The sequence below is a fragment of the Hemiscyllium ocellatum genome, chromosome 1 (genome assembly GCF_020745735.1).
Source record: "Hemiscyllium ocellatum isolate sHemOce1 chromosome 1, sHemOce1.pat.X.cur, whole genome shotgun sequence".
NCBI classification, from domain to species: Eukaryota; Metazoa; Chordata; class Chondrichthyes; order Orectolobiformes; family Hemiscylliidae; genus Hemiscyllium; species Hemiscyllium ocellatum.
The window spans coordinates 37880458-37896697 of NC_083401.1; the positions used below are offsets into that span (position 1 = coordinate 37880458).

Genomic DNA, 16240 nt, shown 5'->3' on the forward strand with positions numbered 1-16240 from the left:
AAGATGAAATTTCTTGGTGCACTGATTATTACAGGTACACAGTTAAATGATCCTGTCTTAATAAGGGAACTGTCTTAACTAACACAGAAGTCTTCGGACACATTCTGCACACCAAAAAAGAATGGAAAATGCTATAAGATCAGCCAATTTGCAAAGAGAAACAACACGTTTGATCAGATGATAGACTAGGATTGAAAATTGAAATATTTGATGTATTTCTTTCTGATTCTTAAAGTTTGAAATCTATTATTTTAAATATTGTGCCAATTTTAGTGCTTAACTTGCTGTGCTGACTGAGATCACCACTGATCATGACTTCTTGGCTACACCTTGATCAGAAAGCTTCTCTGGAAAGAAGCTGATTCGGCAGATTGACAGAACAACAAATTCTCTCTTTCTCAACAGTTCATGGAGATTAGCTGTTGGTCAGGAGAGGGATGGTTAATTAGTGGGCAAAGAGTTGATAATAGCCTTTAGGGTACGGGTCAGAATAGAGAACAGCTCTAGCATATGTGACCTGTAAACATTAAAATCAGACTGATTGCAAGGTCCTGCAGCAATTTTTGTGCAAATGTTAGTTGCAATTCCTTAGGTTTGTTTGATGTCCAATAGAGTTAATCATGATAACTTACGGAGTTTTCAAATCAGATGCTTTACATATTTAACAATCATAATTTATTACTAATGGCAGCTATTGCAGGAGTGTATTTAACTTTAAACTTTTTATAATTGAAGTATAATTTATTTATTTAGACATATGACTAAAATTACAAAGAAACTAATTTTAATCAGTCTTGCTGTGTTCTAGTTTTCTTTATCTAAAGTATTTCAATACCTGAGTACTGCTTAGAAGTTATATTTTGTAAACTTAGCAGTGACTCTAATTGATTGTGGAAGTGCTTTGTCTGATGATGTAGGACAGGAAGATTTTGTGCTGAGTTAGCGAGTGCTGGTTGGTATTCAATGTTATGGTTAACTCACACATGAAAGGAGATTGAAAAATTCCCAGAGTCTTTGTTCCTGATCACTACATGGTCACCTCCTACAAAAAGTAGTGGTTGAGACTGATATAAGACACAACTCACTCAAGTGGTTGAATAGCCTGACACTCAGAAATGAATTACATCAGTTGATGCAGGGCTACCTTGGCTCAATTGACAGGACATCTGCCTTTTCAAGTGGAGTGTTGTACATTCAAGGCCTACAGTAGCAACAGGTAATTCTTTCAGTAGAGAGCAACAGTTTGAAGAAATTCCTCTCTACAGCTAGTATACAATAGACACTGTGTGTGTACCATTAGGTTAATTTAAAAATGTCCTAGTGATGCAGCTTAAATGGTGGAAAGGAATGTAGCTGTATCTCGAATATAAATAAGGAATGGGATTTTGTTCAGAATAAATTACCAAGTATATGAGATGTTGAGTCATTGATACATTGCTTGTGGAAGACATAAGTTCTTTACTGGAATGTATATTTTCATGAATTTGCACTTGATTTTTTTTTACTGCACCAGACTTTGACTCTTAACACAAACAGATGCAATGAAAATCTCCTCTCTCCCCCTTTCACAGCCCACTACTGCAAAGGTCTTACATTACTTGAGTTTGGGATCGTCTCATCCTAGAGCATACGTTCATGTGTCAAAAATAGCCACAGTGTAACAATATTTTGATACAAAATGGGCAGTCTCATTCAGGAGATGGCTAAGGATAACTGGTGTGAGAATGGTGTGGCAAATGGGAATGGTAATGTACGTGAAGCTGGACATTTGGGACATTTCAAGGTGCAGAACAGAGACAAGTAAGTGGTAAAATTCATGCTGCTGTCAGTTTCCCATCACAATCCTGACCTCAAGCCATTTTAAAAGGGGCCTGAATATCTTTTGTTGATGCAGACAGCGCAAGTTGGTCCAAACTGTGGGCTCAGGGCAGGGAATTAGTCTGACGGAACAGGAATGGAAATTCATCCCCTCCTCAAAGAAAAATCTACAATGACCACAGAGTTGCTGACTTCTTTGGAGGGTTGTCCCTCTAGGATCATGACCAGGCGGCTGTGGCATTATACAAATGAAAATAAACTTCATCTTGTAGTTGTCATGTGTTGTCTGTGTCCTCACATCGACAGATCAGTCGTGGTGTCGCTGATCTCGGAATATAAGACCGCTGCCTATTTTGCCCTCCAACAGCCCACTGCAGTACTGAGTGTGTGCAGCATAGTCAGAGGAGCTGCTTTATGAGTGAAACAATAAACCAAAACCCTCTAAAGAATCTACAACACATTTTCTAAGAAAAGCTGGGTGTTACTTCCAGATTTGTCTCTCAATTGACATCACAAAAATAGATTAACAAATTATTATCATGTCATTTGTGGACGCTGTGCACAAATATGGTGAACAAATTTCCTAAATTAGAGCAATTACTCCAACTCAATTTGGCTGTAAATGGCTTTGAATGATGAGTGGTCATGGGAGATGCAATATTATGCAAGCTCTTTGCTCATTTTTAGCATGTTGGTGCAGTGGAGAATGCTTTCTGAGATTTCATTTATGATTGCCTATTCTGGGATAGGTTCTTCAACTAGTGTAAAGTATCAATATTCATTGTATTGGTAAAAGCAAATTACTATGGGCGCTGAAATCTGAAGCAATCACAGAGAATGCTGGAGAATCTCAGAGCATCTGGCAGTATTTGCAAAGAGAGAAAGAGAGTTAATGTTTGAAGTTCAAGTTTGACCCTTCAATTCTGATGAAGAGTCATTCTGGATTTGAAATATTAACTATTTTTCTTTTTCCACAGATGCTGTCAGACGTGCTGAGTTTCTCCAGCTTTCTCTGTGTTTGTTTCATTGTATTGTTTACATTCTTGCTTCTGAGTCAGGGGAAATTCCTTTCAGAGACATAAGCACATAATCCAGGCGGTCAGTTCAGTACATTATTGATCAGTGGTACACTATCAGAGAGGAGTCTTTTTGATCAGCCATAACACTGAAGCATCATCTACCCTACTAAATAAAGAGCCCAGTGGAAATATTCCAGCAAAGGATATTGAGATCTGTCAGTATCCTGGCTTAATTAATTCCCCAACATCACTAACAAAATTTTAAAAAGTCAACATTGTTGAATGAGGGAGCTTGCTCAGTATAAATTCAAGTCTTTTACTTTTTGCTGCAATGCTAATCTCTACTGGTTTTACTAATTTTCTAATTCTCTCCTGAACCATACTTGCCCTGTCATGGGTGGACCTGCAGTCAAATGCAATGAAGGAATAATTCTTGGTGAAATGAGTTTGGGGCAATCTCAAAGCAATTCCAATTAGGGGGTGTGCCTTTAAATAAAAACTGCCCAACAACACTAATCAGCACTATGTTTATAATCTCACTAACAAGGGATCAGGATGAATTGTGAGGGATTGGGAAAATGTCACACTGCTGCAACAAAGTTGTCTCTCTGGGATTTGGGCTTCATGCAAGATTGATGGAACCCACTTAACCTGGGAGATGGTGATGTTAACAAGGGGATACCTAAAATGAAAAGTTTGCCACCATTTCTCTGTCACTTTAATGAAGACAACAACCCTTTCCCAATAAAATGTTTACGACAGGGAAGAAATGGAACAAATTTGTGTCAGTCAGCCCTGTATACAATGATGCAGCATCTTTAAGAAGCACTGATGCACTGCTGGTTGATCGTCTCATCATACTGCAGTGGCCTTGTCATATGAGCACTTTGCACATGGTGAGACGCCAAGTGGCAGGATAACACAGTGTCAGCTACTGAATGCAATCTGTAGTCATTTCATTAAGTGCCTGTCACTGCCACTCTTAGTTACTGTGCTAGTGTGTCCCTTTTTTTCTCCAGTGTTTTGTGTCAGAACACTGTAACAAATAGAATATTTTATAGAAATAAATATTTATGATGAATAATAAGACAATAGTGCATCAAAAAGATGTGTTAAAATAGGAATTATTGTGTAAAGGTTTTAGGGTCAATTCTGGGGCATTTTGTACTGTATTTATTACTAATAAAAAAGGAATATATAGCTGTTGGGGTTCTGACATCTTATTTATTTCCATCCCATCCCCTTTATGCAAGGCAGAAGAAAGATCAGGTCATCTTTGAATGCTCACATGTGGTAAGTCAGGATCAGCTGAAATGGATTTAAACAATTATTGCCGATGAAATGTTGAGTATCATGTTTGACACTCCACCTCAACAAGAACATGAAACACTGAACTAAATCGAAATACTGTGAACGTTCGAAATCTGAAATAAAAGTAGAATATGCTAAAAATATTCAACGGGTCAGCCAGCATCTGTGGAGAGAAAGAAACAGGACGTACACTTCAAATCAGTGACAAGTCGTCAGAATTGGCTATTAATCTGAAACATGAATTTTAAGTATTTCCAACATTTTCTGTTTTCATACAACAGCAGAACTCATTAATAATTTCATTGCTCTTTGTAGTGAATTGTTATTGTTGAGTAATGTTCACCTGCATAATGGGTATTACTGCAACCTAGAAGTATTCTTGCAGATTATTTCCTCAGGTGATTGATTAAGTAATATGGTAAGCAGCATACAACAGAATGTATGGAATTAAGAAAGTTTCATGGATCATAACTTTCTTGTTTCATGTTTTCTTGTGTTAGAAATGATCATGCAAATCAACACATTCCAACTATTTCCAACACAGCCCACTTTGACAGTTGAAAACTAACACTATCCCAGATGCTGACAAAACTACAAAAAAGCAGCAATAGAAGCATTTAGTATGCATTAAAGTTTACATCTAATAAGAATAACTATGACTCATAGACATTTACAGAAGAGGAGGCCATTCAGCCCATTGTGCCTGCACCAAACAACAAAGATGCAAGTGCGCTAATCCCATTTTCCAGCTCTTGGACCTTTGACCTGCATGCAATGGCAATGTAAGTGACTTTCTGAATACTGCTTGAATCTGACGAGATCTGACTAAACCACCCCTTCCAACAGTGAGTTCCAGACTCCATCACCCTCCAGATGAAAGCATTTTTCCTCAAATCTCGTGTTAGCCTTCTACCTCTAATCTTAAATCTAATGGTTATTGATGCCTCTGCTATTGGACAAAGCACCCTCTTATCCAGCCAATCCATGCTCCTCATAATCTTACACACTTTGATTAAACCTTTGCTGTTTGAAGAAAGAGCAGCCTGGGCTATCCAATCTTTGGTTATAACTCAGACTCTCCAGTCCAGGCAGTATCCTCATATATCTCCTCTGCATCCTCTCCAGTTCAGTCACATTCTTCCTAAATGAGATGAACAGATTATGTCTTTTTATATATTTTGTTAAAACATTTATGTACTCACCTGTGTTTTACTTCACCCAACCTCTCCATCTCATGGATGTTGACAAAAACACAGATTGAGGGTTTTAAGGTGTTCACAGAACTTTCTGTACCAACAGGATGATGGGGCTGGGCTCAGGCAGGCTGTAGCTCAGCAGCTGGGGCATTGCTGTCAGGCTCATAGTCAGTGCCAGGCTTCCAGAGTCAGTGAAGTGGCCATCAGCAGGAGACTATGCCTAGACACAGAGACTGAGGGGTGAGCAGGACAAGGGCAGGCCTGGATGCCAAGTGGAACTCAGTGCAGGTAGAAAGTGTCTCAGATGAGATGCAGCTCATGCACCCAGTGACTGTTTCTGTGGTTTCCACAACCCAGACTTTGAGTGTGTATGTGTGTGTGTGTGTGTGTGTGTGTGTGTGTATGTATATATATATATATATATATATATAGGTTATCAAGAATGCAACAGCCAGATTATTATTAATGCAGGTTAGGGGAAGTAAGAATGAACAGGACATCTGATTTCAGCCTCCACATAAGGCAGACAATTAAACAAATATAAAAGGAGAACAGCAAAAATAACAACAAAAAACTATTTTAAAAATCTCAAGGTATTCTTTATTATGGAATATCAAAGGTAAGATCTTGTTGTTATCTTGCAGCTTGAACAGTAAAGTTCTGCCTCTCACTATGCCAGCCTAAACAGCTTGTGAGTCTGCAGTACCGACCTGCTGATGCTATGTGTACAGCTAACGATGTGACAGACTGCCAAACTTTAGTAGTGAATAGGCAACAAGGATGTACTACTTAACCAAACCTAACTAAGGGTGATGGACATGTTTAACTGTACTCGTCAAAACTGCAGTCCATCCAATAATTTTCAGTCTGCACGCCCTGACCTTCTCTCCAGTTCTGTGCCAGTCTGTGGCTCGAATGCAGTCTGTGTGATGTATGGTGCATACTTGCACTTTTGGTTTAAAGGGTAGAGCGTAGAGATGAAAATCTAACAGTTGAATGGTAAACGTGAGGCCCAGCCTGGCTGACATCCCTGCCATTTCAGTTAATGGCGGACATGAGTGTCTCTCAGGGACTTGAGGTGCTCTCATTTGATGTTCCTCTAAATGCAGGTTGAGTTTATCCAGCCCTGAAATGCTGAAAATCCAACTCTACATGTTGGTGCTAACATTCTGTTAGGAGGAAGTGAGGACTGCAGATGCTGAAGATCAGAATCGAGAGAGTGGTGCTGGAAAAGGCAGCATCCGAGGAACAGGAGAGTCGATGTTTCGGGCATAACGAATCACAATGTGCTTTTGCAGCACCACACTCTCGACTTGTTAATTGTTTTCTTTGTGTCTTTTCTGTCCAATAGACGACACATAGCTTCAAGTCTCTTGCCTGTATTTTCAAATCTGTCCTTATGCACCATGAAGGAGACAACCTTCCAATTTTTGCCAATACCCTCTGGTTTCTGAGTCAAGTCTTTTTGATGGTGCGGAAACCAAAGTAAACAGTGTTTAGTAGTAAAGACATTGCCCAAATGTCTCCACTCTTATATGAGAAGCATGTTACTAAACCTTGGTCTCAGTTGTGACTGGCAGTCTGCCTATCTTACTGCTAGTTGCAACACAAAGCATTGATTGGCAAAGTTACAATAACAATCAGCACTTACAGATAATTCATTGAAACGATCGGAATTTTCTTTTTGTTGTGGCTTCCCTGATTTCCTGGGAGGGACACGGTAATGAAGCTGGGCCAGTTTTCCCTTTAATTTCCTCCCTCCCCTTCTCACTGAGGTATACTTAGTCCATGCTCACTACTGACCCCTGCAGGATGAGTGGAGAATGAGACGAGAGTACAGCACGGAAACAGTCCCTTTGGTCCAACTCGTCCACGCTCACCAGAAATCCTACATTCATCTCGTTCCATTTGCTAGCATTTGGTCCATATGCCTCTGAACCCTTCCTATTCAGATGCCTTTTAAATGTTGCAATTGTACCGGCTTCCACCACTTCCTCTGGCAACTCATTCCATACATGCACCACTGTGTGAAAAAGTTACCCTTTGGGTCTCTTTTATATCTTTGTCCTCTCACCTTAAACCAATACCCTCTAGTTTTGGGCTCCCCCACCCCAGGAAAAATACCTTGGCTCTTCACCCTATCCATGCCCCTCACGATTTTATAAACCTCTATAAGATCACGCCTCAGCCTCTGACATTTTAGGGAAAACAGCTCTCCCTCTCCCTCTACCTCTCCCTAAAGCTCAAATCCTCAAACCTTGGCAACATCCTTGTAAATCTTTTCTGAACCCTTTCAAGTTTCACAACATCCTTCCTATAGCAAGGAGACCAGAACTGAACACAGTATTCCAAAAGTGGCCGAATTAATGTCCTGTACAGCTGCAACATGACCTCCCACCTCCATTAGTGTTGTTAAGTTAAATGTTGCTACAACCCCCATTTGGTGCTGGAGGCTTCCAGGAGGTGTCCAGGATCTGATTCGGAATGTCTTGCCCTCACTCCTGTCACCAGAAATATTTGCTGGTGTAGGAGAAAGCAAAGCCAGAGCTTCTGCTGCTGCTGCTGATTGTGGGCAAGAAATTCAAACTGTTCCTCAAACCAGTCCCATTTTGTCATTAGAGATGATTCATGGCACCTCATGGAAATTATGAATCATGGGGATCCCTTTAATAGTCTCTCAGAATTGTTACAGAGCAGAGGTAGCCATTCGCCCCATCTTGACTGCACCAGCTTTCTGAGCATTCCAGCAGCGAGGTGACAGGTTAGTGTGTCTGATTGTTAACCCAGATAACATTCTGGGGACCTGGATTTGAATCTTGCCATGGCAGATGGTGGTATTTGAATTCAATAAAAATCTGGAATTAAGAGTTTAACGATGACCATGAATCCATTGTTGATTGTCAGAAAAATCCATCTGGTTCACTAATTCCCTTTACAAAGAAAACTGCCAGCTTTTTCCTGGTCTGGCTTTTATGTGACACCAGACCCACGGCAATGTGGTTGACTCTTAAGTGCCCTCTTGGCAATTAGGATGGGCAATAACATTCACACCCATGAATGGAAAAAACAACCCTCAGTGTCAATCTTCTACTTTTATCCTCCTAACCCTTTTTAAATAATCGCCCAATGTCTCCTGAGTGCACTAGTCCCAATTGAAAACCAACAGAAAAAAGGCCATCACCTTCTGGCATTCTTTAAAATGACCATTGTATGATCAGGAAAGTGACACAAAGTTGTTGGGAGAGCCCAGAAAGTCACAGGAGGTGGCACAGCAAGGTTAGAGGTCACTGGAGGTGGCACAGCAAGGTTAGAGGTTATTGAGAGGGTGCAGGATGGAGGTAAGAGGATCATAAAGAGAATGAGCTGAACTAAATTAACCCAGAGGAGAACTTCTGTTGCCTCATAGTGACAGAAGAGATGTTTATGGGACAATTTCAATGTCTGAAACCTTATTATTGCCTATCAGTGGCTGTTCAATCCATCAAAGCTGATGGGTGTGGGGCAAAAAAAAATTTGTTTCTTCTTGTATACAAGAAACCTAAGTGTGCATTACTGATTCATTTTCTTTCTCCACAGTTTGGTAAGAGTTCACTGTGGACAAAAACAAAATCCAATTTTATGGGTGGGAAATCAGAAGGCCACACTCACACTTTGGACTCAACTCACTGCCAGTGGACTCATGAATCTAAAACAATGTGGCCTGCAGACAGCTGAAGAAGCAGAAACTCAGGTAAATGCTGGTCTGCAAAATAAACCCAGGCACCAGCATCAAAGCCTGAAGGCACAGCAAGAGAGGGTGAACAGCAATGAAAAGCCACCACTCCTGTGTGATAAAATTTCTTGATCATCTAGAAGCACCTGTGCATCTGGCTTAATTGAAAGATCATTAAACTATCACACTCTGAAACTCAGTAACCCTTCCCATGCTCCCATTTTCCATCCTCACCCATTCCAAACTACATAATTGAGTATTAGTTCCCACCATTTTGAATGAAGGCGTACATTTCCCCAAGGTGGAAAACACCTGTCTTCATGTTATCATGAGTTCAACATCAGCTTTCCATGTTTCCATGTGACTTGATAGCTTGCCCACACTTCAACAAGGATAGGACACTGGTCAAGAGTACATTTGGGCTCAGCTCTGATGCCCCTATTGCTAGATAGTCTGCTGGCACTCTATGTCAAAGGTACTATTGTTGTAAGGTCGCTGTGGTACCAATCCACAACACGAAGCAGCACCTCGGGCAAGGAGTTGAAAACATCAAAAAGAGGAGAATGCTCTTGACACGAGTTAATATTTTGGGAACAGTTCTCTAAATATCTGCCCATCTCCCTTTTTCCTGTCCAGCCATTTGCCACATGGGAAGATGGTAGTCACTCCTGTGGCAATGTTGGTGATCTCCACACGTTCTAGCATCCAGCCTGCATTTGCATTGCTGTTGTCATGCTCAATTTTCACCTTGTGCAACTCTCCCAGATCCAACATTTCAAGAATGAACCGGTCTGTGTTGCCCCGCTCAAACAGATTCCGGAATTTGTGCTTCAGCCTGTGACTGCCCGAGTCCCCATTAGTTCCATAAATAGTGATGGATACATTGGCATCAGTTCCAGCACCTTTTACATCTCCAGTGATGACAATAATCTCATACTTGACAGGCACTAAACTGCGGACTTTACTGGCAAAGCTCTCCATGATTTTTGTACACTCAAATGCTTTGAATTCATCTCTTTTATGGCTCAGCTTTATTCTTGCATTACATTGGAACACATATCTGCAAAAATAAAACACGGACAATGCTTAAGTGGCTTCACAATGCTCCAGGGATAGCGTCACGACAGGGACATTTTCTTAAAACAGGAACTCCACCCTGTTTCACTATTAATTGGATTAGAAACAAATACTTGGGATTACAATTAGGAATCAAATGGAAAACGGTGGATTAATTAGGAAAAGTCAGCATGGATTTCTAAACAGCAAATCATGTTTAATGGAAAGGTTCAATGAGGGTAATGCCACTGATTTGGTGTACCATGGATTTCCCGAAGCAGTGCCACAACACCAGACCCCCCTGCCTAAAGATCAGGAGCATGGCGCTGAAGTGCAACCAAAAAGGACAAAACAATTTTTAAAAAATTGACAAACAAGGGGTGCAGTCACCAACAAGCAAAACACACATAGCCCACAGTATAGATAGTTGGGCTGGAAATCCATGAACCACAATTGCGTGTGTTGGCTGAAGAGGTTTCTAATCAACCACTTCAATGATATTATGACACAACACTGGAGCACGTAGGATTTGAACCTGAATCCCCTGGTTCAGATGTAGGGAACACTACCATTGTGCTCTAAGAGGGCATGTAAGCCAGACCATAAATATTTGCTCCAATGGGCATCAGTTGCTTTCAGTTGTCTCTGGAAAGATCCGCTTAATTAATAAAGGGACCATCAGTGACAACACTGTCACTTTTAAGAACAGGAACTCACTGTCAGGAAGTATTAATGATAGAGAAAGTGTTATCAATGGGGGCATCTCACCATCAGGATCTGTTTCTAAAAAAAGCAGTAGCCCTCATAGATGTTGAAATTTCAGCCTCATTAAGCCTTTTAAAAGGACTCTCCACATCAATTCCAATATGGAAATAGTCACTTGGAATTTCCAAAGTAAGCTTCCAATCTCCGATCAAAACTTTGGCAGGAAGTTGGAGAAAGTGGTGGAAGTAGTGGCGAATGTGGGGAATCATATGGAAGATCTCTTTAAGGAGCAGCTTTGCCTTTGAGACCCCTCCTAACTTGATTCAATCTCCTGCTGTCAGTTTTGTGCATAGGTTTGAGGCTCCACAAATCAATTTCATTTTGAATCATTACAGGAAGTAACATTGGCATGTTTGACTCAAGGCATCCAGGTTCTGAGGACAGATTTGCAGTCTCACCACTACTTTCTCAAGGGCAACTAGGGACAGGCAACAAATACTGGTTCAGCCAGTGATGCCAATGTCCCTCAAGTACATATACAAAACATCTACTGGAGATTAAATCCATGCGCAGTGGTTTTTAAAAATTTAATGTCCCAATTTAGACAATACTTACTTGTTACCAAGCTCCTTTTCTGTAACAATAATCTCCTTAACATGCCATTCTGCAGCATTCTTTGATGAAAATTTCCTTCCATCTCGTGGACAGTGACCCACACAGATTGTTGCTATATCACCAACGTTCTTTGAAGAAAATTCAAATTTGTCCTTTGCACCTCTAAACACAAAATAAATGCAACTGTTTAATACAGTCATATCAATTATAAAGTTATTCTAAAGTAAACCACCTCAAATAAACCCCAGTTATTACCAATGTAGTCATTTTTATCATTGATATTTACCTTCTTGTTCCTACGAAGCCATACAAGTGGACTGACTTTTATACTTCTCTCTGTAACTTCATTTGGAGTCATAGAATCATAAAGTTGTACAGCATGGAAACAGACCATTTGGTCCAATGCATCTATGCCAACTAGATATCTTAAATTAATCTAGTCCAATTTTCCAGATGCTTTTTAAATGTTTTAATTGTACTAGCCTCCACCACTTCCTCTGGCAGCTCATTCCATACACCCATCACCCTCTGTGTGAAAACTTTGCCCCTTAGGTCTCTTTTACATTTTCCCCCTCTCAAATTAAAACTATGCCCTCTAGTTCTGGACTCCCCTATCCATGCCCCTCATGATTTCATCTGCAATCCTAACAGGCTTTCCTAAAATTGGGGCACTTCTTAGTTCTCCCCATTTCCCAATACCTTCTGCACAGTTAAGAGCTTGTTAAAATTCCAGTCTGCCATCTGTTTTAACTTCTGAATTTTCTTTTCTTCTCTTTACATACTCCATTGTCTCTTGACCACGGGCTATGCCTTTGTTTTTTTTAAAGGAAAACTTTGCTTCAATTTCTAATGCCTTAAGCTATTGGTAACTCTACCTCAGAAATTTTCTTTTCTTGGAGGAGTTTTCCAATGTGAATTCTTTGGATTTTCCTTTTTTCCCTTCAAACATAACCCAGACATTTTCCTTAGTCTCAGCATCATCTCCCTCACCCGTCACAGTGAGGATTTCATAGCCTATTGAGGGAAAGAACATTATGAATGATTTTATCATCATGTGTATTCTACAGTGAGAAATACAGTAAAATATAGTGAAAATCTATCATTTATCACCACAACACGGTGTCATTTTGATACTTTAAAAATAAGAGAAAAATGAAGAAATGAAGCTTAAAGAGATGTCCATCTACCTTCGTCATGCAATGTGCACAGTTCACAAAATGACAGAACATTCCTCTCAGCGGCCACTTATGAGCAGCAAGTGCAGAAGAGTAGATTGAAAGAACATAAGAACTAGGAGCAGGAGTAGGCCAGCTGTCCCTTCAAGCCCACTCCGCCATTCAATAAGATCATGGCTGATCTTTCTGTTGTTTCAGCTCCACTTACCCACCCTCTCACCATAACCCTTCATTCCTTTACTGTTCAAACATTATCTCACTTAGCTTTGAAAACATTCAATGAGGAAGCCTCAACTACAGGGAATTCCACAGATTCACAATTCTCTGGGTGAAGAAGTTCCTTCTCAACTCAGTCCTAAATCTACACCCCTTAATTTTGAGGCTATGCCCCCTAGTTCTAGTTTCACCTGCCAGTGGAAATAACCTCCCTGCTTCTATCTTATTTATTCCATTCAAAATGTTGTGTACTTCTGTAAGATCCCTCCTCATTCTTCTAAATTCCAATAAATATAATCCCAGTCTACTCGGTCTCTCCTCATAAACCAACACTCTCAATTCTGGAATTAACCTAATGAATTTCCTTTGCACCCCCTCCATTGCCAGTACATCCTTTCTCAAGTCAGGAGACCAAAACTGCAGGTGTGGCCACACTAGCTGCAACGTAGCCTCCCTGCTGTTAAATTCATTCCCTCTAACAATGAAGGACAAAATTCCATTTGCCTTCTTAATTACCTGCTGCACCTGCAAACTAACTGTTCAAATAATAGTCCTTTTTACTGTTATTCCTAACAAAATGGATGACTTCATTTTTATCAACATTGTCCTCCATCTGCCAGACCTTTGCCCACTCCTATATCCCTCTGCGAACTTTCAGAGTTCTCTGCACACTTTCCTCTGCTACTCATCTCAGTGTTATCCGCAAACTTTGACACACTCCCCCAATTCCAAATTATCTATGTAAATTGTAAACAATTGTGGTCCCAACACTGATTCCTGAGGCACACCACTAGTCACTGATCACCAACTAGAATAACACTCATTTATCCCCACTCTTTGCTTCCTGTTAGCTATTCATGCTAATATATTGTCCATAACATTGTGCACCTTTATCTCATGCAGTAGCATTTGTGCAGCACCTTGTTGAATGTCTTTTAGAAATCCAGATGCACTGCATCTACTGGGTCCCCATTATCTACCATGCTTGTTATGTCTTCATAGAATTCCAATAAATTAGTTAAACATGACCTACTTTTCATAAACCCATGCTGTGTCTGCCCAGTGAGACAATTTCTATCTAGATGTCTTGCTATTTCTTCCTTAATAGTAGACTCAAGCATTTTCCCTATTACAGAGGTGAAGCTAACCGGCCTCCAATTCCCCATCTTTTGTGCACCTCCTTTTTTAAACAGTGGTGTCACATTTACTGTTTTCCTTTCTGCTGGAACTGCCCCAAAGTCCAACAGATTTTGGAAAATGACCAGTGCATTTGCTATTTCATCAGGGCTGGGAGACTGGTCTACCTTTAGCTCCATTACCTTGCCCAACACTACCTCTTTCATGATAATAATTATTTCTAGGTCCTTACCCACCTTAGTCTCCTAATTATCAATTACTGGCATGTTATTCATGTCCTCCACTTTGAAGACTGACACAAAATACCTTTTCAATGCCTCGGCTATTTCCTCATTTCCTATTATTATAGCCCACTTCTCATCCTCAAAAGGATACGGTTTACCTCAGCCACCTTTTTTTATTATATACATGTGTAGAAACGTTTGTTATCTGTCTTTATATTCTGAGATAGTTTACTCTCATAATCTGTCTTACTATTATTTTTGGCTTACAAATAATATGCTGCTTCACCTGGAATGTCTGTTTAGGCCTTGGACAGTGAGGAGGGAGGAGGCAGTTGTACGCTTCCTCCGTGATTGCATGGGTGTCATGAGGGAGTGAGGAAATTTCAGGATGATGAGCAATAGACCATTGAGTTAAGGAAGGAGTTTTCCCTGCATGTTGCTGAGAGTGGAGAGAAGGGTAAAATGAGTTTGGTGGTGGCAATCTGCTGGAGTCAGTGGAAGTATTGGAGGATAATCCCTTGAATGCAGAGGATAGAAAGTTAACCAAAATAACAATACTGTAAATAATACAGAAACATTGAAGTATGTTGATTTGTGTCTCATGGTCAGCATATCAGCATGCCTTTAGAAGCATACCAACAAGCAGCAAGAGTAGGCCAATCAGCCCTTCAAACCCGTTCTACCATTCAATAAGATCATGGCTGATCTAATTTTACTCTTACCTCTATATCCCTGCGTATCACAGATAATCTTACATGTCCTTGGTCATCAAGAATCTCTGTATCTCTGCTTTAAAAATATTTAAAATTCTGCCTTTTGAGGAAAGGAATTCCAAAGATTCTGATCTCAAAGACAAAATATATTTTCCTCATCTCTGTGTTAAATGTATTGAATTTTTTAAAAACTATGACTCCTAGTTCTAGATTCTTCAACAAGAGAACATCCGATCAACATCCACCTGGTCAATTATATGTTTCAATTAAGTCACCTTTGACTCTTCTGAACTCATATATACCTAATTTGTCTAGCTTTTCCTCACAAGGCAATTAGCCCTTTCAGGTTTATTCTCCTGAATCCTCTCTGAACTGCTTCCAGCACATCAACATCCTTCCGTAAGCATGGTGATCGCTATTGTGCACAGTACAAGTTGCAATCTCATCAATGTACATCCCTGTACGTTGGAAGCCTCCCTAGTCTTGCATTCAATTTCACTTTGCAATAAAACATAACATTCGATTAGCTTTCCTGACTATTTGCTGTACCTGAGTACTAACCTTGTGGGATTCCTGCACTAGGACATCCAGATCTCTCTCTGTATCTCAGACCTCTGTAACCTTTCACCATTATTTATTCTTTCTGCAAAAATGGACAATTCCACACTTCCCCCAGTATACTGCATTTGCCTGATCTATGGCAGTTCACTTAATCTATTTATATCCCTTTGTGGATTCCTTATGCCCTCTTCACTTTCCTCCTTACTGTTGCATCATCAGGTAATTTAACTATCACGCTTTCATCCAAATCATTCATATAAATTTGTAAAGAGTTGAGGCCCCAGCTCTAACTCCTGTGCTGCACCACATATGGCATACTGTCAGCATAATTCTTACTCTCTGTTTCCTGTTAGTGAGCCATCTGTGCAACAATACAATGGGTTTCTTTTTCCACTTGAGTTTAAAACATAAAATCTACAACTAGTTCACTGCCAGAATGAGACAGTGTTTGCTTAATACCTGAATTTGAGAGGCATGTTAAACAAGCTCTTAAATATGCAATGTCTGTAACTCAAACATACGTGTGCGGTCCGAAAGATCCAAAATGTCATTATTGGCGCAAGGGAGTTCACGGATGATCTGCCCATCATCCTCACTCTTGGCAAGCCAGCGGTCACAGGGGAATCGGAACATTTCCTCCATGGCTTCATCCTTTACTTCCACATACTCTAAGTGCCAGCCAGCTCCTGGTCCTGAAGTATAGAAATTAATAAGAGCTGCATTGGCTACATTCTTGTTATCATTCTCATCCTTGCTGTGAGTATTTGCATAAACTTGCATCT

General features: G+C 40.2%; 1 protein-coding gene across 1 annotated transcript in view; it reads right to left on the bottom strand.

Annotated features, from left to right (window-relative positions):
* Positions 1–9635: 9635 nt before the first annotated feature.
* Positions 9636–16240, bottom strand: part of LOC132818151 (lipoxygenase homology domain-containing protein 1-like) — a 216951-nt gene continuing 210346 nt past the window's right edge. The window contains exons 48-51 of the mRNA XM_060828922.1: positions 15980–16150; positions 12308–12446; positions 11433–11594; positions 9636–10116 (exon numbers count right to left, since the gene is read on the bottom strand). Coding sequence (XP_060684905.1) covers positions 9636–10116; positions 11433–11594; positions 12308–12446; positions 15980–16150 — 953 coding nt within the window. The remainder of the gene's footprint in view (positions 10117–11432; positions 11595–12307; positions 12447–15979; positions 16151–16240) is intronic.